Source organism: Pezoporus occidentalis, unplaced genomic scaffold (assembly GCF_034315485.1).
Source record: "Pezoporus occidentalis ecotype Australia unplaced genomic scaffold, CSIRO_AGI_Poc_V1 ctg76, whole genome shotgun sequence".
Lineage (NCBI taxonomy): Eukaryota > Metazoa > Chordata > Aves > Psittaciformes > Psittacidae > Pezoporus > Pezoporus occidentalis.
The window spans coordinates 2,534,128-2,559,991 of record NW_026916115.1 but is presented as its reverse complement, the minus strand read 5'-3'; the positions used below and the strand labels follow the sequence as shown (position 1 = coordinate 2,559,991).

The 25,864-nt window shown below is 50.8% G+C and overlaps 1 protein-coding gene across 4 annotated transcripts; it reads right to left on the bottom strand.

The window, feature by feature from the left end:
- Nucleotides 1-839: 839 nt before the first annotated feature.
- Nucleotides 840-21,009, bottom strand: SEC16B (SEC16 homolog B, endoplasmic reticulum export factor). 4 transcript variants are annotated; one of them, XR_009961471.1, is made up of 26 exons: nucleotides 20,958-21,009; nucleotides 19,631-19,955; nucleotides 18,445-18,551; nucleotides 17,789-17,894; nucleotides 17,558-17,672; nucleotides 16,649-16,790; nucleotides 16,166-16,323; nucleotides 15,513-15,574; nucleotides 14,138-14,273; nucleotides 13,355-13,582; nucleotides 12,705-12,802; nucleotides 11,961-12,042; nucleotides 11,725-11,842; nucleotides 10,999-11,110; nucleotides 10,649-10,754; nucleotides 9,975-10,115; nucleotides 7,041-7,154; nucleotides 6,267-6,339; nucleotides 3,830-4,078; nucleotides 3,189-3,259; nucleotides 2,716-2,856; nucleotides 2,427-2,534; nucleotides 1,567-1,703; nucleotides 1,395-1,477; nucleotides 1,230-1,298; nucleotides 840-945 (listed from the first exon to the last, which is right to left on the bottom strand). XR_009961471.1 is itself a non-coding variant. In XM_062602195.1 (26 exons), the coding sequence occupies exons 2-26, from the start codon at nucleotides 19,879-19,881 to the stop codon at nucleotides 877-879; spliced, it is 3,021 nt and encodes a 1,006-aa protein (XP_062458179.1). In that variant the 5' UTR covers nucleotides 19,882-19,955; nucleotides 20,958-21,009; the 3' UTR covers nucleotides 840-876. The 4 variants fall into 4 exon arrangements, 2 of the variants coding, with proteins under 2 accessions (XP_062458179.1, XP_062458180.1); XR_009961472.1 differs by having other exon boundaries at nucleotides 1,395-1,474; XM_062602195.1 differs by having other exon boundaries at nucleotides 1,567-1,648.
- Nucleotides 21,010-25,864: the final 4,855 nt, after the last annotated feature.

Genomic DNA, 25,864 nt, shown 5'->3' with positions numbered 1-25,864 from the left:
ATAGCTCAGACACCTCCACAGAGACATGTTAGAGTGCCCACGTCAAAAATGCTCCTCACATCAGAAAAGAGGTTGCTATTACCATCCTTCTCCAAGGAAAAGAACCACCTTTCAGCCCCCTGACAGCCAGCTTGAGTCCCACGCAGGTTTGCAGAGTATCCCCACCATCAGCCTTGGAAACAGACCAGCTCCCAGGGCTCTCATCAACCCCTTACCCACCCTGCGAGCATGGATGGGAGCTGGTAAGGTTTCAGCAAGGGCTCACCTGCCTGTTTCCTCTCCCAGCTTTGCAACAGGCATTACCATCACTAGCAACCACACAGGAGACACAAATGCAGGGACAGGAGACACCTGAGGTTACCTCATCCATCTGCCAACGCACAAGAAAATCCCGTGTGCCCGTGTTTGGCTGATTTGCACTTGCAGATCTCCAAGGGGAAGATTTCACAGCCTCCCAGGACTGTCCTGATGCTTAACATCCTTACAGCTAAAGGGGTTTCTTCTTAGTATCTACGTGAAATCTTCCCTGCTGCAAATTAAGCCTTCCTGTTCCTGCTCCCGTGGAAGCTGTGGGGACACTCAGGCACCACCCCCTGAAAACCAGCCTCCTGCGTGCCAGAGGCCTGTCATCACATTGCCCATCCTCCCCCAGCAGATCTTGCCTAGAAAAAACAACCTCATGGCCTCTTCAGGGGTCATTTTCCCCTCAACCTCTTACCACCCCTGCTCTTCTCTTCTCTTCCACACTTGCTCCAGTTTGGCGCTGTCTCCCAGTGCAGCATCCCAGCTGGGCCACTGTGCCCACCTAAGATCTGCTTCAAAAATAATCACAAACACCATTTTGGTTCACAATGGTCACTGCTATTGATTTCTGCTTCAGAGAGGGTTGGGGTAGCGCCACTGGGAAAGCAGCCTGGGTTGGGTGGGTCGAGAGGCAGTAATGAGCTGGGAAGAGAGAGATATGGTGTTAGGGAGGGGTATACCCAAAAACGTGGAGCTGTTGTCCTCAGGATGTAGCCACCAGCATCACCCCCACCTTTTCCTTCTCCATCACACGCCTCCCTGTCACTGTCCTCCCCTGCTTCATTGTCTTATAAATCAAACTCTTGCCCAGGGCTGGTCCCCCCTGCATCCCCATCCCATTGCAGGCTGCTTGCAATCTGCACCATCCAAAAAGCCAAGAGTCACCCTCAACCCTATCCAGCAACACCTTGGAAGGATGCTCTCACCTGGGAGACCTGCAGAGGGTTGAACAGGGGGACTGCCCCCACTGGTGGTGGATGTTCATGGAAGCCAGTCTGGAAAGGGTGAAGGGAAAGAAAATTAACAGACAGAGGGGTCCTGGACACCTCTTTTCCTCCCCCCTAACACACACAAATACCTCTTCTCCTCACCTGCTCTCCTGCTGACTCCCATGATCCTTTCATCTCAATGGACAGCGGAGTAATAGCAAAAGCATTTTCCCCTTGCAAGCCTGCTGGGGTATGCAACAATTACAATACTTAAGAAGAGCAGCTTCTAAAAAGCTGACAGGGACAGGGACAAGGGGACCCATGTGTCATTTACCAGGGTTTCTGGAGGGAGGCTGAGCCGAAGGGGCTGTCCGAGCTGCAAGAGGGGTGTCGGATGGGAATGGTGATGTCTGTTCCTGAAAGCACATCCACCCATGTAAAGCAGAAGTTCCTCGCATGCTGAGAAGACTTCTGCACCAAATACCACACCACATTTTCAGGGTACCACTCAGCAGGATGGGGTACCCCAAGAGCTACAGGCAACCAAGCTAAGGAGGGGCTACAGGGTCAGGGCAAGCAACCCCTGTCACAACCTAAACCACCTGGAGAGGTGAAAATTAGGCAGGAGGCTGGACACCAAGCCTGTGTACAATGCAAGGGGCCATCAGTGTCCATGGGCCATACTCTTCTCCTCATCTCCTTCTGGTTTTGGAAGAATATCACAAAATTTTCTGCTCTGGGACTGCAGTCAGGGATGTCACCCTAAGGACTCAGCCAGGACTGGGATAACCGTGCATGGCTGCTTCCCCCTCTCTGCTGTGCTTCCAATTAAAGAGGTTTTCCTTCCCTTCAGCTTCTAAAACCTGCCCAAGCCATGCCTCTCGCAGCTGCTGCTTTCTGCTTCAGCGGAGGGCAAGCAATCTCCACAGAGTTTGCCAAGTGCTCAGAGGACCTCCCAGATCAAAAAGGGTTTAATAAATTTACAATTGTTATTAACCAATGATTGACTTCCAGGGTAAAAGGGCTCCTGGTCCTGCTCTGTTCCCACATAGAGCAGCTATGGCCATGAAGAGGAGTGCGATGGCACAGACCAGCCACCTGCACAAGGACAAAGTGGGTAATGGTGGAGCCTTGTCACCCATCTTCATGGCTGTACCCTGTTACTTAGGGACCGGACAGCCTTCTGTCTCCTACCTGCAGTTCCAGTGTGGGGGAGTCTGGTGAAGTCTCAGACACATCTCTGGGAGAGGTTTCCTTGGTGGGCTTCGACCGAAACCAGCCAAACCACCTGAATCCAGAGTTCTGGGAAATGGAGGTAGTCACAAAGGAAAACAGTGGAAATGGATGAGAAGGGGAGGATGCCATGGCCACCCAGATACCTGCCGGTAGCAGGCACTATTCTACCAGAGGCAGGGCAGACACCAAGCGTCAGAGGCAGACAAGCTCACAGCATGAGGCTTCACATCAGCTCTGGCATGCTCACCTTGTCCTCATCCAGCTTCAGTGCCTCTGCTGATGCCAGCTCTTCAGCAGTATCCTCAGCCACGCTCTCTGAGGAAGGCCGGCTGTCATCTTCCAAGGAAACAGTGGAGCTCTCCGAGACAGTCTGAGCCTTTAACCCCTCCTGGCATTGGAGATCCAGCTGCCATGTGGTGTTCCCAGAGAAGCTACCCCAAAGCACTATTAGATTGCTGCCAGAATTCCACCATGCCAGACTTAGATAGCATCCCTAGGGACCTCCGCATCCCTTACACAGCAGATGGGGAGAAGTAACACCCACAGCAGGCAGCAGGTAGGAGGTAGGAGGCTGCGGAGGACTACCCTAATCCATCAGGCAACACAGCTGGCACCATGATGGGCAGTTTTGAGAGTTAAGTGAGTGGAAGGATAAGTTAGCAAGTCCCAAATCCCCTCAGAGTTCCCAGTGGGATGGTCTCCCTGATTCCTCTGACTTACCTGCTCTTTTGGGAGGGATGGCTGCACCCCCTCAGGGGACAACAGGGCACCCCAGGGCTCCCCAGCTTCTCCTGTGGAACAGAGGGAAGGACACAGTTTGACCAGAAGAGCTCCTGCCATGTCTATCAGACGCATTTTCAGTGCTGTAATCATCCCACCCTAGAACAAGGCTGTGTGGCCAAGATGCTCCCCCTGGGCAGGAGATGAAAAAGGCCTTTCTGGTCCCTGTCAGCCCCAGGGAGGAAGTCACAAGGGTGCACCAGTGCATCTCAAACCTGGCTTGTGCTGCTGGATGCGAAGCTGGTTTTCCATCTAGCAGAAAAGCAGCAACACTGCCAACAACCCACAGGTGTCCTCCTTGCTGTTTTGGGCAAGATGTCCTAAAAATGAAGGCCCACCTGCCCAGGGTGGCCAGCACTGCTGGACTTGGTTTGCATGCACAGCACTGGGGCAAACATGGCTTCCCATCTGAGACAAGGTTGGAAGGAAATGAGGTCCTGGGTGAAGGCAGTGCTAGCAGGGAGCAGCAGCTGAAGTGACACACGTGCCATAAGGGATCACACACCCCTGAGGGACACACCATGCCCCTGCTGCTAACTGGGGCAGCCATTTGTGCAGAGAAACAAGGCTGGAGCACTTACCTGCTGGTGGCAGTGGCTGTAGAGGGGGCTCAGCAAAATCCACTCCCAGAGGGGTGGTTGTCCCTGGGTCGAGCACTGGGGGCTGCAGCTCCTGCCCAATGCTGAGCAGTGGTGATGCTGTGTCCTGAACAGGGGCCAAAGAGCAGAGGGACACATCCTGTTGGGAGCTGGATCCCTGGGGTGGCACAGGCTGATACTGGTCACGCCGGTAGCCTTCACTCTGGGGAAGCTCATGGCCAGGCTCTTCATCTGCAAAAAGTGTTTACTCCAGAGTTTATAATGTCATTGGGTCATTGCACAGAATTCTCCCCTTTTCCTTTACACATCAGCGGGAGTCAGGGAGCTGAGGAGGGACCCCGAGGACCGTAAGAGGGTGAGGGATGAGGTAGGGCACAACACAGCAGCAGGGACCCTTCAGAGGCTTCATGTAAGGGGGGCTGTGAAAGACAGGGCTGGGGCAGAGAGCTGTGACCTCCTGGGAACATGCCTGAGGTTGCAAATGAATTTAGAAGTGAAATGTTATGGAAGCAAAGAAACTAAGCACAAGCAGCATCTGCCAGAACTTCAAAGGAGCCTCCAAGCCTTTTTGTCCACTCCTGCTGCACACCCCAAGTAGAAAAGAAAATTCATCAGGAAGCCTTCATTCCTGCTCCACAGGAGCAACCATGAATGAGTTCCTTGCTTTGGGCAGATTTATTCAGAGTTGGGTTGGTTGCTTTTTTTTTGTTTGAAAGGTTGGTTGAGCAAGTGGGGCTTGTTTTATTTAACACACACATTACTCTGCCTGGTGTTAGTCACGGTTCAGGCAGCACACTGCTGTTGGTCCCAGGTTTGTGCCCTGCTTGTTCCAGCTCTTCAGCCTCCAGCCAGGAACCTGCTGGGCACTGCAAAGTTTCTTTTTATCACCATGGAATATGGCCAGGCAGGACCCAGATCCCGTAGGTCTGAGCCTGGAGACAGACTAATGACACCTCTTGGATGTGGTGCTATAAAACCCTTTGCTTTGCCTGCCAGCATTGCCTCCAGCCTGCTCAGGATTGGCTTCACACCCGTGAGCTGCTCTCTCACAGTCTGGAGATGCTCGAGATCCACAGGGAGGAGGATGGATTCTCAACTGCACACTACCTGGCAAGCTCAGCCAGAGAAAGCCAGAGGCCAACCCAGTCTGTAATGATGGATGGGGAGGTTACTATGACCACACAGATCTCAGCTTGGCACCTTGTTTTGGGCTTTGTCTTTCCAAGATGGATGAATTCAGTACCACGTCAGCTTTCTCTGCATGTAGTTCCCTCAGACGGTGACTCTGGATGGCATTTTCTATGAACAAAGGCACAAAATATTGGGAGAGCAAGCTGCAGAGACCACATAGAGCAGATCTGGTCCCTCAGAGAAGCCATCCCATCCTATCTGTGACTTTCTTCCAGGGGAGGATGATCATAGCCTCAGCCTTTGATAGCAGCAGAAGGCAATCAGGATTGATGATCCCTTTTGCTGCCTGGGAGACCTCTTTGAAGGGGAATCTGGAAGCAGCAGGCAAAGCTGATAGGAAGAAATGGCTTGGGGGTTTTTTGTCATGTTTTATCCTGTCTTCAACAGCCTTTTTTCACCCATCGGTGCCAGTGTTCCCAGCAGAAAGCTGTATCTGAGCAGCAGTGGGGCTGTGCTGGGGTGTCCTGCTGATAGAAATGACTGTGAAGCAACACTGATGGGTCACGAGCCCCTGAACTTCTCCTTGACGGGACAATCCCATGGATGTGCTGCCTGCCCAGCTAGGAAAGGAAAGCTCTCCAGCCCTTTCCTTGATAGTCACCTAGGAGAAGTTCATGTCCTTGATCTTGATGTCTCTTGACCCTCTGGGTGGACTGTGGCTGGAGTGTACTCTTGGGGTCAACCAAGAGGCAAGGCAAAGGGATGAAAATGGAAGGGGAAATGCAGCAGCTTCACCAACAGGCATGCTGCAGCCCAGCACACAGAAGGATGAGCTCCTTCCCAAATCTTTCACTCTGCAAGTGTGAAATCCCCTTAGCTCAGCTCCAGTTTGCACCCTGAGAGGACTGCCTGGGAACAAGGCTGCCTCCCCCAGGGCTCAGCCAGCAGACACATGCTGAATGCTGCCCACCTCCAGCCCCCCTTCTCCTCTCACGGCACCAGCAGGGACTCCTGAAGCTGCAGGAATCATGCCCAATTACGCAGACTTTGTATGGAGGGCACACGCATCAACCCCTCTATTTGCAGCCAATCCCTGGCAGCCCCACACTGCAAGGATGCACCCAGGCAGGAGCAAAATTTGGAGTCCTGGGGGCATGTAAGGAGGAAGGAGTAGCTGCTGAGAAGTGCTCCAGGGAGCAGGGAGCTGCCTCCTAGGCCATGGCAGCACAGCTCCACATGCACAGAAGTACAGTGTGGTGACTGCAACCTGCTGTTTCATTTTCTTTACCTGCCATCACTGCAGCAGCACAGGAGAGCCCTGGCTGAGTGAGTGACACATCCAGTGGGAGGTCATCTTCCACCTGCAAGGAGTCAGAGGGAAAACATGATAAAACAGATAGAAAAAAAGATGGCACGGGTCAGAGTAAGGAAACCACAAAGCCAATATAAAGGAAAGTATGATGGTTGTGGGTCTGGGGCTTATGATCCACCCCAGGCTGCAGGAGCCCAGGTTACAGGTGAGACCCATACCAGCATGGTCACAGATCTTTCCCAGCAAGTGAAGGGGGCTGCACTGCTACCCTGCTGAGAGCCGGCAGGAGAGAAACTGGAGACCAAAAAGGGCACAAAACCAAAAGCAAGCAAGAAACCTGAACTAAGAGCATTAATCCAAGAACCAGACCAAAAAAAACACACCTGCAAGGGGGTGCCCCACCAGTGTCATCTGCAAAATCCTCACTACAAGGATCCCATCATTCACCCACCAGCCCAACCCAACTGCCATTCCTGAGCCAAGAAAAGGTGTGCTCTGCCCCATGAAAACTCTGCAGCCCTCACTGCCCACACCCTCAGGTGCTGCAACCCCATGGTCCTGCTGAAGTTGCAGGTCCCACAGCAGAGGCCACATCTCTGAGCTCACAAGCCAAGGAGAAAGGCACCTGGGCAGCAACAGATAGCAAACTTCCACACCCATCCCCTTGATTCAGGGCTGAGGAGGAGGATGCTCCTGCAGACAAACTACAACACAGACTGGCTGCCCCACAGCATCCCCGCTCCTCCTTACCTCCCACTCTCGGCAGCAGCCTTGGAGCTGTACCAGCCAGTCAGGCTCCAGCATCTGGTCCTGCTCTGGCATCTCCAGGAGCAGAGGGTCAGAGAGTTTCAGCCGCTCGGCCAGCTGCAGAGCCAGGAGGGCAATGACACTCGTCACACATTTCAGCTCCACAGGGAGGAGTCCGACCCTTGCAGCAATTGCACATGGTTGAACACACAGGTCCGGGGAAAAACAGCACCAGAGGCACACTTCATAATATGGGGGTAAAAGTAACACTAGCCTCTTGTGCAAGATTTATTCCCTCTCCCACATTGCTACAGAGAGCTGCTGTAGCAGATAAACCTTCCAGCAGGGCTACCTCAGACACCTCCACAAAGATGTCAGAATGCCAAAGATGCACTTCACATCACATCACAGAGGCACGTTACTGTTACCATCCGTTTCTCCTCCAAGGAAAAGGACCACCTTTCAGCCCCCTGACAGCCAGCTTGAGTCCCACGCAGGTTTGCAGGGTATCCCCACCTTGGAAACAGACCAGCTCCCAGGGCTCTGCATCAACCCCTTACCCACCCTGTGAGCATGGATGGGAGCTGGTAAGGTTTCAGCAAGGGCTCACCTGCCTGTTTCCTCTCCCAACTTTGCAACAGGCGCTACCATCACTAGCAACCACACAGGAGACACAAATGCAGGGACAGGAGACACCTGAGGTTACCTCATCCGTCTGCCAACGCACAAGAAAATCCCGTGTGCCCGTGTTTGGCTGATTTGCACTTGCAGATCTCCAAGGGGAAGATTTCACAGCCTCCCAGGACTGTCCTGATGCTTAACATCCTTACAGCTAAAGGGGTTTCTTCTTAGTATCTACGTGAAATCTTCCCTGCTGCAAATTAAGCCTTCCTGTTCCTGCTCCCGTGGAAGCTGTGGGGACACTCAGGCACCACCCCCTGAAAACCAGCCTCCTGCGTGCCAGAGGCCTGTCATCACATTGCCCATCCTCCCCCAGCAGATCTTGCCTAGAAAAAACAACCTCATGGCCTCTTCAGAGGTCATTTTCCCCTCAACCTCTTACCACCCCTGCTCTTCTCTTCCACACTTGCTCCAGTTTGGCCCTGTCTCCCAGTGCAGCATCCCAGCTGGGCCACTGTGCTCAGCCAAGACCTCTGAGACCTGAGCATGGGGGGATTATCACGTCGGTGTCTCACACATGCCGTTCTTGTTCTCATAGCCCAAAACAACATTATAACATTGGGTTTGTTTCTTTTTTTGCAACAGCATCCTGTTATGTTGCTGCTCAGTATTTTTTCCATGCTCCACTATCTCCCCCATGTTCCTCTCTGCAGTATTGCTGCTGCAAGTCTAGTTTCTCCTGCAAGAGAGGGGTCCATGCTGCCGTGGCTTCAGCCAACTCAATGACATGGGGCTCCAGCAGCTATTGTCAACGCAGCAAGAAGCTCTTCTGGGGTGACCCATCCCACCAGCCCAGGGTGAAATGGAGGGCTCCCTGCAGAGCTAAATCCCAGTCTGGAGAAATTGCTTAGATAAGGATGCAGTTTAAGACAGCTGGATGAGGGGATATGACACTTAAAGCACTGCTCTTCATCTGAGCCTTTACTGAATTTTCTCTTACTGGTATCAACTCACTTCTTTGGTGTTTATCAAGCTCCCTCACACTCATTTACCTTCTATGCTTCTATGATTTAAGGCGGCCACATGTTCCTATTCCCAAAGTTTTTAAAACAAACTCAAAACAGCACAAAACACTTCCCAATTCCAGGAGGTTACAGCAAGACATGACCCACGCAGTCAGAGCCCAGCTTGAGACACAGACTGGCCACAGAAAACAGAGTAACCCAGTGCACAGCCCGGAGCTTGCACTACCTAGAAATCCACTGTCCCATCTCTTTGCAAACACACATGCATTCATCCTAAATCAATTGCAGGAAAGAGGAAATTATAAGCATGATTACTCCTAAACGGGGGGAATGTTTAATCCAAAAGCTAATGTGCACTTTGATCCAATATTAATGAACCAGCACCTGGTTGTATATCGTCCCCAGCTTCAAAAGAGGGGAAGTCTTAATCAAACACTAATGTGTAGCATAATTTGTAACACAGCCTAAAACATCAAAGACAAGAGCATCTACGAATGCACTAGTTTTTCAGATGAAAGTGTTTTCTCCCAGGAGAAGCATTATCCCCAGCAGAACAGCAGATCCGAGAGGCTGTTAGGCAGTAAATAGGTTTCAGTGGTAAGGGGGCTGTGTGAGGCAAGCTTTGGGCAATTTCTGCAGCACCTGCTTCAGAATGGCATCCTTGCTGCCCTTATCTCACAGCACCATGGCTTTTGTCCCCTTCCTGACAGAGGAAGGCTCCAAGCAGCCTCAGCACTGCCCTGGTGATGTGCATGGAGCAGGCAGACCTGCTCTCCCAAGAGCCCAACCTGCTCAGGGAAAGCTGGGACACTTTGCTTCACCCCTCCCTGCCCCAGCACCCTGCTCATGAAGCAGAAGAGCTGGGCTCAGTGCTACAAGCTGGGACATGCTTCTATTTGCTGTGAACCCAAAAGAGCCCCTGGCAGGTAAATGGAATTGTGGGATGATGCTGGAGGGGAAATGTGAAGCACTCACACTTCAGCTTCTCAAGTCTGTGCCATTTATAAGTTCAAAAAGCCTCTCCAGAATACAAAACTTCCTTTGCTTCCAAATAACTCTGCTCCTACTTGGCAGTCAACACAACTCCTTTGTTTCTATCCCAGATCCATAGGTATGAGAGACACCATGGAGGTGTTGGCCTTGCTGTGTTCCATACACAGCAAACCCTGGGGGGCTGCTCAGAGCTGCCAAGCACCCCCAACCATGGGAAACTCCAAGGATGCTTCCCACCACACCAGGTCCTGAATAGGTATCATATCCTGCCAAGAATGCAGAGGGGTACAAGACTCACCTTCATCACTTGCCGGGCCAGGACAGGATGGCTGGATGGATCCTGGCTTAGGAGCACGGTGGCAATCTGCTCACAGTATTGCAGGGCCTGGGCTGGGAGTCCATAGTCAACCAAGAGAGAGGCATAGAGGAGCTTGTATATCTTGCGAGAGGGAAACAGAACGGATATATGAGGGTAGGAGATGCTCACAGGCATGGGCACCCTCTGCTATGGCACATCATCCCAGCATGACTCAGTATCACAGTTCTCATCACCCAGAGGTCATCTGCAACTTGGCATCCCCATGGGGCCATCCAGCTTCATCCAGCTCCCCAAACCACAGCACTGTCACAAGGCCAGCCCAGCCCAGAACCAGCAAACCGGCAGTGGGGGAAAGACACCAGCCCACAGTCTTCATTTACTCACCCGATATGTGCAGTGCCTGAGATAGCAGCAGACCTATTTGCAATACGAAAAGCCTATCCATTACCCCAGAGAGCAGGAAAGCAGCAAGACCTGAGCAAGCACTGATCAAACACATCATAACCCAAATTCTGGAGGAACCCCTTGGCCAGGGCATCAGCAAGGAGACAAGCCTTGAAAAGCAGCCTGAATCCCTGGCTTCAGAGGGATGGATGCATGTTTTGGGGCAGGCCTGAGCTGCTGCACCAGATGTATTTGTGAATCTCCACTACCTGGAAGGGGAGCAGGAAGGATTCAGGCTGCCGTAGCCGCTGGCAGTACTCAAAGATTTCCGTCCGCTGGATGGCCTCCATTCTGGCAAACTGGGCAAACCCCTGCCTGCAGAGGAGAGAGACAGGTTCAACAAGCAGGAGCAGAGCTCTCTTCCCAGGCAGCCCCACAAACAGATTCACAGCTCCTCCATTTGTGCCAGCCTGCAGCTGGAGAAGCCCAGAGCAAAGTTCACATTAAGAGCAGTAAGCCCAAAACCAGGGATTGGTTTTGCATAAAAGTGAGATCCTGGGGATAAGGAGAAGGTGGGACGTGTCCCTCAGGTGAAAGCACTGCCTCCTGGCTCACTCACCGGTGGCTGCTGCCCAGCAGAACCATGCGATCTGCCTTCACCCCGAAGTAACCAAAGGGGATATCTGCCATCAGGTAGCAGAAATGAGCTGCTTCAACTGATCCCTTGCCAGCTGGATGGGAGATAAAAGACAAACACTTAGTCCTAAGAGGTCACCTTGTGGTCACCATTGCTTTCAGGCCCCCAAGCTCACTGAAAACACAATCCCAATCACCCCACTTTTCCTCGCTGTTCAGACAGACCTGCATCCCTCCCTTCTCCCTGCTTTTCATCTGTATTCCCCAATTGCTGGTTTCTGCACCTAGGAGGAGTTTCATTTCAGTGGCAGAACCGGGGAAGCCTGACCAGGCACCAGCTCCAGCTTCAAATCTGTAGGGTGTCATTATTAGCATGAAATCCTTGAGAGCTCCCACCACCAGGAGTACGTCTCAGTCCCTGCAGTTACATATGCCCTCCCCAGATCCAGCGATTCCAGTCATTCATCTCCAAAAGAGCAGTTAATGGGTATACATGAGCCTGACTTATCTGCCAGCACAAAGGGCAGTGGGATCCATCAACACCTCATCCCTGCTCCTGCACAGGTATACAGGCACACATACTTCATCTTGGCACCAATGCACATCCATGCCAGCATGGACATGCACAGCAACTTTGCAGGTGCCCACCCACTATCACAAAAGAGCAGGAACAGCAGGAACATAACTGCTCACAACAGCCTGGGCTCACCCAAAGTGTCTCCCATGGTGACGATGGCTCGGTGGTTCAGCTCCGTGTCTCCAACCTTGTTGGACAACAGCACAGCCAGGTGGGGCCTCCAGTCTCCCCACGTGCCATCTCCACAGCACTGGAGGGAAACAAGAGGCAAGGTGAACAGAGATGGTCACCACAAGGTGGATGTCACAGGCAGGTCAGCATAGGGTACACAGGGTACACAGGCTGGGGCCAGCCTTTTGCTCACAGACCAGCGCTGCCTGAGGGATTCTTCCTGACATGAGCTGGAAGAGGGTCTGCAGGGGGTCATTGGTGACCAGTGTGCTGGTGAACCTGTGAGGAGACAACAGAGATAGGGCTGCTGTGCTGGGACCCGAAACCCTCATTCACCTTCAAGGGCATGTCCCAAATGCCCCAGGAAAGCAGTGTCCTGAGGGGCTTCCTGGAGAAGGGGGAAAGGATCAACAGCCCACCAAGCTGATTATCTGCATTACCTTCAGAGCAGGCAAGTCCTCAGGGCAACACTGGATAAAACCTCCATATAAGGATTTGGTTTGCACAAGACAGAAAATACCTGCTTTACTCTCCCTGAAGGGATCAAACCAATCCAGACTAAGTACATTAATTCCACCAGAAAACATTCATACAAGTGGGACGAACAGCTCAGACTAGGCTGGATCATTGTGAAGATGGCTCAGCTCTCCCTATCCCAATGGCTTTTACTAGAGCAAAGCCAAAGACTCAGAATAAATCCACCCTACATCTCCAGGAAATGCCTTTCCTTCTGCTTTCCAGCTCCCACTTGGTTTCTCCCATCCATTAGGAAGCCCAGCAGAATGGATGCCTTGTCCCCACTTTGCCGCCTCTGAAATGGTCAACTGAAATCAGTGACTTTTTTAATTCAGTGCACTGAGGCTGAAGGTACCCAGAGGGATAACAGGTTTGGCAAAGTGAGTCACAGAGCATTGCACCTTACTTTAGCTTCTCCAACTTACCCAGAGAGCACCCAGCTGTAGGTTCGAGGGTCCATCTTGCTGGAGAGGAAGAGGGCATGTCCCCAAAGATGGTTTCTCATGGCCCAGACTAGAGCATCCTGCAGAAAAGGTAGAAACAAAAAAGGGATTGCACTAACTCTGCTCCCCTGCCTTCCTCTGCTGCTCACCCAGCTCAGAAAAGAGCTCTCATAACTGCTCTGGCTTTAACTAGTACCCTCCAAAAAACTCTTCTGAGTTCCCAAAAGACCCTTTATCTTTCTACCACAGTAAGAACTGGGACCTTCATAGCAGTATTGTCTTTACTGGTTTTCCAGGTCTGTGCTCCCTGTTAACTGTCAGTGTCATCACTGATAATGATGCATCCATCCCCCCTCTTTCTCTGTGGCCTTTGATACCCCTTGAGATCACATAACTGCAACAAAACCCACAGTGCTGGTAGAAGTCTCTACATCTTGTCTTCATTTAAGGCCCATCGCGATTCCCAATGGTAGGGAAATCACTGCCATAAGCCGTGTTGTACAAACAGCTTGAAGGGTTGATCCCCCAACTACAAGGCACCTCTTCACCAGCCTTCCTTTTAAAACCTGTCAGATGAGGCCAAAAGGACCAAGAAAAAAAGCCTTTTGTCCTGGATCCCACTCACCACTTACTTTCTTCCTGCCATAGTAGAGGAGCTTGGTGAACTTCTCCACTATCTGTGCCTGTGTCTCCACAACGGGAGGGATGTCCCCTGTGATGAGGTCCAGTGTCCCTGTCTGATGCGACATCCATTCGTCATTTGTCAGGCCTATCAGGTTTGCCGCAGGGTTTTGCCTCTTGTACTTCTGGCACCTGCAGTCTTCCATCAGCAGCTCAGCTGTGTCTGAGCCCACCATGGACTGCAAAAGGGAAGGGGAGGAGTGAGACTGCCCCACAAGTAAAGGCTGGTGGCACTTCCAGTCCAACACCCTTACATTCGTACCCTCATCCTAGGACATTTCCCTAACATGGTCCCCCTAGGACATGGTCCCTAACAAGACCAGCACTGGCCACCAGCACACACTTTTGGAGGGCAAAAGATTCAGCACAACTAGCAAAACCTTCACAAGACTTGCTCTGAAGCCACAGATTAGATTGGGTGGATTTCATTGGGTTAAGAGAATAATCCCCTTTCAAGCATAAGCACTGGCTCCTCAATGAAGGTAGCACCAGTCCTTCTCACAGCTGCTATAGCATTGGGTTGTTGGTAGTTCTCAAGGATGAAAAGCAATCACAGAGAAGGGTTTGCTCTAACTATCCAGGCAGTATCAAACTGATTGACTGTACTATGGGATTGGGTGGGTTTTAAGGTACATCCCCCCTAAAAATAGCAACTGGATCAAGAGGTATCTTGGGGGTATAACTTGTCTCACCTCTAAGATCAAAAGTGTCAGCCCCTTCCACAGGACACCTACCCCATTCTGCCGGCAGAGAAGGACCAGGAGTTTCCAGAGAAGACATGAATCTCTGCCTCTCTGTGTTGAGAGATCACAGCTTGTGGCTATCTTCTGCTGGCAAAATGTCATCACATCCACCTTGTGCAGATCTTCCCTACAGCAGCAAAGAGAGGCATCAACAGAAACCCAAGGCATAGCAATCCAGGACATGAGACTTAACATGTCCCCAGGTTCAGTAATGGGGCTGCCAAAGATTCAAAGTATCAGATGGAGATCTCCAGTGCCAATGACCACACAACACATTGGCCACACCAAGCTCAAAAATGCTTAAATGTTATAATAATTATGACTCTGTAGACTTCTGTTTCAGGGACTCAGAGTGCATCTCAAACCCTCTCTCTGCCCTCCTGATATTTTCATCCATTCATCTACAAAGAACCCCAGTTTTGCTTTGCTGTGTTGCTGTTACAGCCGTGGATGCTCAAGGCTGCAGGAGCAGGCACGCATACAAGCAGTATCTTTTATTTAACTGGCATAGTGCAGAGAGAAAGACACGCTTGTGACCGTATAATCCCTTTGGGTATGAAACAGAAGCAGAAACCTTTAAGCTATGTGCAAGCCAGACAGAACCGCTCTCTTACAATAAAATAAACAGACCATTGGAAAGAAAGGGTGGCTGAGATCAGCCAGGGTGGACGGGCTGGGGATTGAGATGCTGATCCTGACTCAATCACACCAACATATCATATAGAGATTCCCCAAATCCCATTTGGCACAAACGTTAGCCTCTAGGTCTTGTACCCAGCTGCTGGGCATAAGCAGCTTTTTAGCTCAGTAAATGGCTTTCTTCCTTCTGCACAATCCTTTTCTCTCCCTTCTTTGGTTGAGTGGCCAGAAGACACACTGGTGTGACCAGTATAGTACAGAGAAAACCTGATGGAACACACCATGATTCATCCCCAGGCTCACACTGGATGAAGAGGCATACTGAGTCTGCCCTTGCTGTGTTCAGCAGTCCTGAGGGACAAAAACTTTAGGAAAAGCTAAATCACAGGCTGACCCAGTGCTTTAGACATCCAAAGAAATCTCCCAAAAATCAGTTTTCTGGGACATGAGTACAAAATAAGGTCAGACATACAAACCACACTTGAGCCCACACTCTGAATATTCAAAACCACCCCCATCTCCCACAATACAAACCAACCTACACCACAGCAAAGGGGCTGGGCTCCCAGTATGAACCTAGTCTAGGCCTTTGCAGATATCACGGTATCATGGGGACCTTAAAGCCTGACTTGAGCTCCTGTCTCCTCACAAAGGAGAGATGCTCCCAGGCCAGCCATGCCAGCACAGCCTGGAAGCCACAGCTCCTGGACTTGCCTATGCAGCATACCTGGCCAGGGGCCCTGGGAAGGCCTGTAGTTCCTCCAGCTCTTTTGTGCCATGAAGGACAACCTGTAACACAAGAGCAAATTCAGCAGCTGGACTTCAGCAATCTGACCAGCCACAGCTGGGCTAGCTGAAAGTCAATGCTTGCACCAAGATTCAACAGTGCTGGTGAGCCCACTCTCTGTGCTGTTCTAAGATAACCCCAGAGCATACACCCTAAACCATCACATGGACACCAGTGCTAAGGTCCAGGAAAAAAAATCCCTATTGGATGGCATCTGTATGCTTTGGGAGGCAAAATAGGAGACTGAGGGTATGGATATGGCTTCTGTATTTAAGCATCTCAGAAAGACGAGTAGAATTATCCTTCAAAGAGGTATGGACCACATCTGTACCTCACTGTGAACAGCTCACAGATGACAAGGGTTACAGAACTGAAAGAGCAGGATGCAGGACCCAAATGCTGAAAGCAATGCTCCTGCACAGGCTGACACAATGCAGGGCCTTCATGTGGGCTGGAGACAAGATGACTGCAGGGGATGAGAAGGTTGCTAAGGAGGCTGTTTGGGTGAGAACAGTGTTTGCATCCCTCAAGATGAATGGAGTCACTCCAGCAAGGGGACAGAGGACAGTTTGGGGTGGCAGGCTGTGACATACCTCCAGGCTGTGTAGCTCAACAAGGGCTAGCTGCCCCTTGGCAGGGTGGCGGGGACACACCAGCACCAGCTGGCCTCTGGCTCCAAAGCACACCACCGTGTGTGGCACTGAGAACTTGAGGGGTACCACTGGGGCTGGGGTGGACACCAAGGGCCTCCCTGCAATGACACACAGGCCACTGTGAGTCCCCTCACCCTGACCCCACACCACCTCCACTATGAAGGACATAACCAGGTCCCAACTTAAGTGACCCTCCACTGACTACCCCCATGCTAGAACTGTCCTCTAAAGCAGGAGGCATGCATGCCAGCTCCTGCACCTACCATAGAGGTGCCACTGGACAAGGGACCTGCCCTGCAGCCCTAAAGTCATGACTTGTGCCTGCACAACATCCTCCAGAAAAGGACCAAGCTACCTAATGCCAGCCATTTATTTCTTTGCTCCCCCATTGTCAGAGGGGGCCAGGGCCCCATCACACCTCACCTGATTGTGCCAGGCCCCAGGTCCCTGAAAGAGCAGGGTCATAGTGGTCAGCACCTTCACGGATGTACTGGCTGAGCTCATAGCCACTGGAGCTGAGCCCTGACTCGTGGTACTGCAGGAGCAGGCTGGGCTGGTCTGATGGCTGCAAGGGAAGGAGAAAACACAAACCTGGCTGAGAAACTGGGGACACCGCTGCTTTTCTGCTCCCAGAGCAGTGGGACAGGCTCTGCTGCCCCATGGAAGTGCCCAGCGGAGGAAGCACGGCACAGCCAGTTCCCATCTGAGCAGGTCACACCCTTCAGCATCTGAGGTTCATCATAGCACTTCCATCATAGCACATCATATTTTTATCATACCCAATGGCTTTTATAATAACTGGCATGAGCCACCAATCTAGCCCAATAGCTTTCCTAGCCATAGCATAGACTCCTAGACAGCCAGCAGATGGGACTTGGGAACTCACATAGTATTGCCCAGGAGCAAAACAACAGCAGCTCTGATTTGGCCTCTTCATTTACTCTTGGCAAAACAGTGATCAGGACATAAGTGTGATGGAGCAGGACTTGGCGGACAGAGCCAGCAATGATACACAGCTTGCAGCTACCTGGGAATGATGCAGAAGAGCATCCCACCAAGCCTGGATTTCTGTCCTGCTCTTGGACATGTGTAGGAGTGGTGTACAATGCCATGCCTGGTGGAGCAACAGCCCAGCATATGGAGAGTTCACAAATGCCAATAATCCATGATAATAATCCCCAGAGATTGTTAGGCAATGAGTGCAACATAGCAGAGCAGCCCTTTTCTCCTCAGCTTCTTTCCCAGCTGAAGGAGAGATACAAGATTGCTCCCAAAAATCCCTTTGAGATCCCCAAGTGCTTTGCCATCCACCCCTACCCATCTTGAGGTTACCTCTTGGGGCTGGCCACCAGCCTCCCCCAAATCACTGCTGTGGGTTTCCCCCCCTGCCCTCTCCTTTCTGGCAGCCAAGGTGTAGCTGTCGTCATAGGGGTCGCAGGTCTGCTTCCTGCAGGCAGGCAAAAGGAGACACCCTGAAGGTCAGAGGATGTGTGACCAGTCACAGACCTGCTGATTTTGCAGCAGATTGTTGTGCCAGGAGATGCCCAGACTGCCCACCCTTACCTATCTGGCGCCGGGGAGCTTGCAGCCAGGTTGGGGTGGTAACCCTTGTAGTAGTGCTGGTCCTGGTAGTTGGTACTCTTGCTGTAATGCTCCCCCTGTCTCAGGTCTAGAGAGGGAATCAAGATTTAGCGTTGCCCATCCAGAGCTGCAAGCCATAATGAAGTTGCAAAAGAAAAGTGATGAGTCAGGCAATTTGCCATGCACACCCCATTTGCTTCCAAATTAGCCCAACACATTGGAGGTATGATAAAGCCTCGTACGCATTTGCCAACACAGCATGGATGTCCTTTCCTCTTTCTTCCCTTCCCTTTTCTTCAGCCCAGAAACTCCAGAAAGAGCAAAAATGAGGCCTCAGACACCATGATCACAAAGCACCATGAGCACTGAGTTCAGCATGGAACCAGGAATGACACAGGGTTTTAACCATGAAGATCAAGATCAAACACCCCCTTGAGTGCATCCAGTTCCTGCTCACATTTCCCAAATGCAAACTGAGGGCAGTGCTGCATGGGGAGAACAGCACCAATGACCCAGTAGCGTGGGCAGAGCAAAGCCCTGGAGAGGTGCAAGCCCTGCAAGCCCATTTTGGAGAAAGCATTGCCTCTTCTCCTGCAACAAGCTGCCTCCATCTGCAGACCCAAAGGATAAGCCCCTACCTCTGTCACCCTGCCAGGCCACTGGCTGCCACTGGTAGCTTTGGTAGGTGTAATCATCCCCATAGCTGGCTGCTGGGTACTGCCAGTGGGGGTCTTCATATCCTTGCCTGAAACACAACACAGCATACTTACTCTGAGAAAGAAAGGGCACCACTGCAGGTTCTAGAAGACATTTAGGATTAGAACTAGACTTTTGGAGGCAGAAAATGTGATGGAAATACAGCAAGGTACCCTGCCCAGGTACCCTGATCAGCAGCAGAAACTGGTCAAGCATCCTTCCTGGAAGGAGCAGCAGAAGGTTTAGATACTCTCCCATCCTGCTCCATAAGAAAGCTGTGCACTGCAGCTTCAGGTGATGCCCACTTTCAGCTCAGTGGTGTGGACCTGTCATGGAGATCAGCTCTCACCCATATTTTAGGAGACATCTCCCAAAAGCACCTTCTCTGCCAAGCTCTGGAGCCACCAGCCCAGAGGGACTGCACAGCCCAGCAGGACTCCCTCTGCGCTGGAGCCCAGCCAAAGCCACTCAGCTCTCACATACCTTAGGTCTTTCACAACTGACAGTGACCTGGTGAGCTCCATGCAACACCCCACTTCCCAGCGTGAGTATCATACAGCCTCAGTGCAAAACCCTGCATATCCGCACCGTAACACTCTGAGGGCAATAACTCAGGCAAATCATCCCAGATTTGCTGGAGCACTCAAAGCCATTTCTCAGCGCTGAGAGCATCATCTAACCCACATTTTATCCTTCCATCCTCCGCTGTTTCAGCAGCTGAGCTTGCAAGCTGCCTTTAGCTCCTATATACCATTTATATTTTTATTGTTCACCTTGTGCTTCGTAAAAATGAAATTTATTTAATCAAACCTTCAAGAAAAATGCAGCTCGGGACTGAGATGAAGCCTGTAAAACTGCAACCTCAGAAGTCACAGCTGTAGGAAGAATTCAGAGCTGCAACTACTATCCGGGCTTAAATATAGAAGTCACCAGCTACTTAATAGCTGGACATCACCTATTCACACACTGCCTCCCCAAGGCTGCTCTCTATGTTGCCTGTGCAGTTCCAAGGGCAGGACCCATATCACAAGCCCCCACATTTCAGTGGTGAAATGGCCACATCTCATTGTAAGGTTTAGAACAGGAAGGGGGCTCAGCAGGAACACCGCTGAGTTGTGCAGCTCTCACCTGGAGTAGGGCCTGCTGGGGTAGCTGCTTTCATAGCGCTCAGCCAGGGCAGCCAGCCTGCCAGCATCCCTGCGGGGAGGGTGGCCTGGGGGGTGACCCCCATCCCAGGAGCCGGGCCGAGGCCGGGGCCCTGTGTGGAGACCCCCCCTCCTGGGCTGCAGTGGGGGGCCATGGTGCACCTCTCCCCATGGCCCCCGGGCTGCCTGCCTCTCCCAGGGCTGGGGCAGCCGGGCAGGGGCCTGGGGGTCCATCACGACCTTGCTGGGGGTATCCTCTCCAGTTTTGGGGTGGAAGCAGAGGTTAGGTCCGAAATGTCTTTAGTGGCCTGCAAACAATGAAGTCACAGCGCAGCTGATAAACAGCGTTTCACCTCCCCCGTAGGCCCCCCCATGAAGCTCACCACCTACTCTGCTTCTGGGAGCCTGCTGGAAACCCAGCATCCTTCCCAAAATTCCCAGAGGCAAGGAAAAGCCATCTCCACATCTGCCTAAACTTGAAGCGCCCCTTGAAACACCAGGATGAAATGGTCCATTCTGAAAGCAAGAGGCATCCAGCTGTTCCCAGAGTGAGAGGTAGCACCCTCGTGCATCCCCAGCCAGCCCTTGCAAAGCACCACCACTCACAGCCTCCCCAAGGAGGTGAGAAATCAGCTTTACCTCTGTGACGAGGCAGTGAAACCCCGCATTATGTGTGGCAGGGAAAGAGATATTGGCAAGACACAAACAGGACAGGGAGAATTATTCTCACATAAATAAGTAGGGACAGAGGAAGGGAGAAATGGAGCTTTGTTCACGTGTGCTATGAGGTGGGGTGGAAACAGGGGTTTCCTCCTGCCTTTCAGCTCCAGCAAGAATATAAAAGTTCAAGAGGACGCTAGATTCACTTGTAATGGTCCCATGCAAAAGAGGAAACCCTAATGACAACCCAGGGCAATACATGGGTGAAGCCTCAGCCGCCAGGGAAGGATGCCACCTCTCAAGCTCCCCATGTGTCCTCTTGCAACATTGGCACACAAACCACCCCCACCACAAAGGCTCACAAACCTCCCCAACACAGGCAGAGGCCATCTGGACCACTTTGTCACCCCATCACATGCAAAGTTTAAGGTACTTCGGGATAATTTCAGGGCTGGGGAAGACACTCGGGTCTGAACAGAGGCAGCTGAGTTTTTACCCCTTTCAGGTGAAAGCAGGGTTAAATCCTTGCTCTAAACATCCCCATGCACAAGCATCCTGGCACCCATCATTTTGGTCCCACAGAGGCCCCCCCCTAATTTCCAGCTAGGGGTTCCCACTGCTGTCCACCCCCCGGCAGCAGCCAAACACACCTGATCGGGTGCCGCTGGGGCCCTCCTTCCGCTCCCCATGCACTGCTGCCAAAGTCCACTGCCACATGGGCTGCGGGCAAAGGGCAGCCTCCAGTCCTCCAGCACACACCGACCCACTGGCCCTGCTCGTGGGGCATTTGCATGGCTGTTTGCATCCCTAAGGGTCACCCTCCCCATCGCTTGTGTCTCTCGTCACCCAGGAGATGGAGCACACAGCTCCCACTAGCTCAAAAACACCCACATATTTCTCCTGTGTTTTTTAATGCTGTAAGTATCCTCCTCTATGTATCCTCACACTTCCTAAATTATAATAAAGGCTGCTGGCTGAGTTGTTGGTTTAATCCAGACTCAGCCACAGCTCAAGTAAATAACATCTGTCCCACTGGCCACTGCCTGGGGCTGAATTTGGGCAGGATGGAGCTGGAGCCCACCCCAGCAATGCCTCATCCAAGTCTTTATAGTGCAATAATAATGGGCTCACCCTATAAGCAACCAGGGATTCCTGCCTGGATACCCTCTCCCAGCCTCCCCCAGGCACCTTAAAAACCAAAAAAGAGGAGTAAATTACATCAAATGGCATCAGAAAGCTGCAGTAAAAGCTACGTATAAGAGCCAGCATCTTCCACCTAGCAGTCTAGCAATATACCTTCTTCTCCCCCTTCTCCAGGGAAAACATGCATGGTTTCCTAATCCCCAAAGCCTTCATTTGCTGCTTCCACTGCAGCCAGATTTCAGCCCTAGGGCAGCACAGAGGAACATGGGATGACCAGCAGAAAGAATGAGCTTTGTTTCCTTCCTCCTTTTTTCACACCCTGGCAGTCCCAGCTTTCCCTGGCCTTGCATGAGTGCCTTCAAATTACCTCCACCATGACACCACAACACAGATTGATTTGGAATTCACAGGCAGGACTGTATTCTTTGCATTACAGTGGAACCATCAGAAAACCCCTATTTTAATGATGTTAGAAGACTACATATATTATAGCTTCAGACCTTGAAATTTCCACCCTACTGGGAGAATAAGAAATTTCCCCTGGTGATCCTAAGAAATAAGCACTTGGTCTCTGCAGAATTCAAGGTTTCAGATAAAAAAAAGTACTCTTAGCACTCAGCTGTACTGAGAGCCGACTGGGAGGAACACAAACCAAGGAAGTGCTGTCTTGGTGCTGCCACGCTGCTTCAGCAGAATGGAATTAAGCATCTCCTACTCGTTTCACAGCTGGCCTTCAAACCTTTAGGAGGCTTTGAACAAAGAGGTCTGTTACGGATGGGTCAGGTCTGGGAAAGGTAGAAGGATGCCTAGAGACCGTGAGCACACACTTTTTCAATAGACATATGCATATCATGCTTCCACTTGACTGCTGGCTAATAATTTTAGGTTTTTAGCCGAAAGGTTCCCAATCTGTTTTCCAGCAACCACACAAATTTATACTGGGAACCTGCAAGGGTTCAACCAGCATCACATGAAGAGGCTGAGAGCAGTCCCAGCTTCTTGGGCTTCTGTTACCAGCCAGACCTGGGGGACTGTAGCAATAGGACAAGGGGTAATGGGTTAAAACTTAAACAGGGGAAGTTTAGATTGGATATAAGGAGGAAGTTCTTTACTGTGAGGGTGGTGAGGCACTGGAATGGGTTGCCCAGGGAAGTTGTGAATGCTCCATCCCTGGCAGTGTTCAAGACCAGGTTGGACAGAGCCTTGGGTGAGATGGTTTAGTGTGAGGTGTCCCTGCCCATGGCAGGGGGGTTGGAACAACGTGATCTTAAGGTCCTTTCCAACCCTAACTATTCTATGATTTAGTTTGCAAGGAAGAGTCAGGAGCTTGACTTGCAAGTGTTTTGAGACGAGTGGAAACTGTACCAGTCCCTGCTAGCAAAGGGTATACAAGAAACACTACCCGCAACATCAAGTTTCAAGTAAAAGGGGCTTAAAATGGACAGCCGGGGAACACTAATTTAAAGGAAAAAGCAGAGACATAAATGTGTTGGAAGAAGAGGGAGCCAGGGGAAAGCACTGGGAAATGAGAATTGAAGGAAGAAAAAACAGAAATAAAAGGACCAGATGGGCTAAGAAGAGCAAAAGCAAAGGGTAACCCTTTAACTACATCACTTCTAGCCAAGAAATTCCTCTTTTCAAAGGGTTCATAGCTTATTTGGGAATTCAGGCTCTGTGCCATAGGACTGCCATCAAGCTTACAGGACTCCTGTGAAGCAGGCAGCACAAGCAAAAGATAGCATTTGTCAGAGCTGAAAGGACACCACTATCACTTTAAAAACTTGTACTTTTCTGCTTTAAAAGGTTTCACTGCCGTTGTGACAGTAACAAGATTAGGTGGAAAATGTGTTTCTTCGTGCCCTCCAGGTGTTTGCGCAGCACCTTGGGGCTCCACTCGCAGCCAGCCCCACACCGAACCTAACCAGTGAGAACAATTAGTCAAGGCTCACCAGAAATCTCTGTAAGCTAAAGGAGAAATCCAGGTGGCTTCAGGTGATTTATGTCCTTTCTAATTGGTTCTGAAATTAGGTTATTTTTTCCAAATGGCATCAGGAGGAAGCTTTGTTCATCCCTGAGTCGTATCCCCCTGGAAATGGGAGCTACATGCACACACGTTTTTATGGAGATGTCTAAAGCATCCTGTCACAGCACAGAGGAGTTTGAAAGGGCTGGGTAGAGTCAAGAGAAAATGAAAACAGCTCATCTCTCATCACACCCGCGAGGCAGAAATGCAAGTAGTAAATAAGCTATATAAAACATGAAAACTCATCTTAAACATTCTATACGGTGAAAACACCAGCCCTGAATGTGCTGCCACACTGGGGACATTTGACAGCCCATTGCATGTCGCACACTGACCAAGAAACTGAGGTTCCCAGGCAGGCTGAGCACCTGTACCAGCATGGGGGAAGCCCTCATCCTCAATCAGTCTCAATGGCAGCTAATTAACTAATTGGCTTGATCACACCTCCCAGGTTTATAGATAAGGAGTAATAAAGCCCCTGCTCCAACTCTGTGTGGCATCTGGGGGCCTTTCCAGGCCAGGGACATCCCAGTGGGAGGACGGTGGTTGCTCTTAAAGCAGCTGAAATCATGCCTGCTCCCACCTGCAGCCGCTGCATTAGCACCATCATGTGGACTTGATGGGCCAGCATGGCACCACTTCACATGCTCCTGTAGCTAGCTTGCATGCTTAAGGTTTCACCAATGATTCTACACTTTTCTTCCCCTCATTAGGCTGTTTCCAGCTTCAAGGGGCTGAGCCATCCCTGCCATCCCTCCCATCATCACCCCACACACAGTCATTTAGCAACTTCCAGGCATGCCTATTAATTTTTTGAGACGTAAGCAAGAATATTAATTGCATTCCAGAGGTATTCAGGATACAGCAAATTAAGAAAAATCATTTTAGACCCCACATCATTTCTAATGGAGAAACAGAGCTGCAAAAAGCTATTATTTGTGAAAATCAAAGCATATCTGTACAGAGAGCTGTGCATTCTGTACATATTCCCAGTGTGGCTGCAACAAAAGGTAGCTCCGATCTTCTGCATGAGCTCCTATTACAAAGCAAGACCCCAAAAACTTAAGTCTTTGCCTTACTTCATTCCCACTACAGCCAAACCTCTTAACTCTTGGCTGCAAATGCTAAGTCCTTGCTACTTACATTCCCCACCCTCAAGGGAAAGGCTGTGTTGCTTCTGCGTCTCTGTCACAGCATCTCACCTGGCTCAATATACCATTAGGAGGAGCCGAGATGCACAAGGCCCAACAGACATGCAAGAACTAAACCCAGCCACACTGAGCAGGTCAGAGAGCTTTGAGCATTCAGATCCTCTCTTTTTTTCTGTGCAATACCGCTTACATTTCCCCAGCCATAAAACTGATGTTTATCTTTCTGCTAACTGCCTTACAGAGATCATTACACATTGCAAATCCAACCATTTGCAGATAAAACAAGCACAAGCAGCCTGTAAACCACCACACCGCCCGTTGCCTTGCCATATTGCAATGCGTTGCAACCTTTAAGCTGAAAATTAGCATATAAAGCCAAGAAACCTGGAAGTATTTGCCAGGCAAATGTTGACAACCAAGCAGAAGTAATTCTTCCACCCACACCCTACAACACCCCTGCTCAAAGAGGGAAAATTAATTTTTAAATAAGAAATTCTGAAGCTATTTTTGTGCCAAAAAAATACCCACAAACAAACAAAATCCCAGAGGAGGTTATTCTTCCTTGCCTAAAATCTCCCTGCTACAGGATGTCCCTCTGGATCTATGTCTGTTGGAAGACATGGAGGTGACAGAAGGCAAAGAGGGGGATGCAGATGTCAAAACAAGACTCAGAAGAAACACCAGCGGCTACACTGCTGCACCTCACTGTGTATGTGCCATGAATGAGGAGTGGAGAGATGCTGCGCTCTTGTTTGGATTGGAACATGAAGCCAGGACTACTGGCTTCTGCTGATGTCCTCAGAGATTTCCATCTCACCCCACACACCTTCAGGCTCCTTTGACTGATGGAGGGATCAAGCTGGACACAGACCAAGGTCTCGAGCAAGTGCCAGAGCGAGGAAAGCTGATAGCTTGAAAATCTTTAGCCCAGAGATATTCCAGGGTGTCCTTTTGAAAATATTGCCATCTTGTGTCTTTTCAAACACTTGAACATTGGTTGTCTGCATTTGAGACCACAGGTCTCGTTCAGGAGCTTTATTACACACAATCAGGGACAATAAAGACCCCTGACAGTTACAGATAGCTTTGCTGTGTCCTGTTCTTAGTGCTACCTTGTAAAGTTGGGCAGTAACGTTTCCCTCATTTTTTTTCATCTCAATTTATGACTTGTCTACCATGAAAGGCCACTTATGTCCTCCGCAGTTACATATACCGTATCCTTCAAGGCCAGTAAATCACA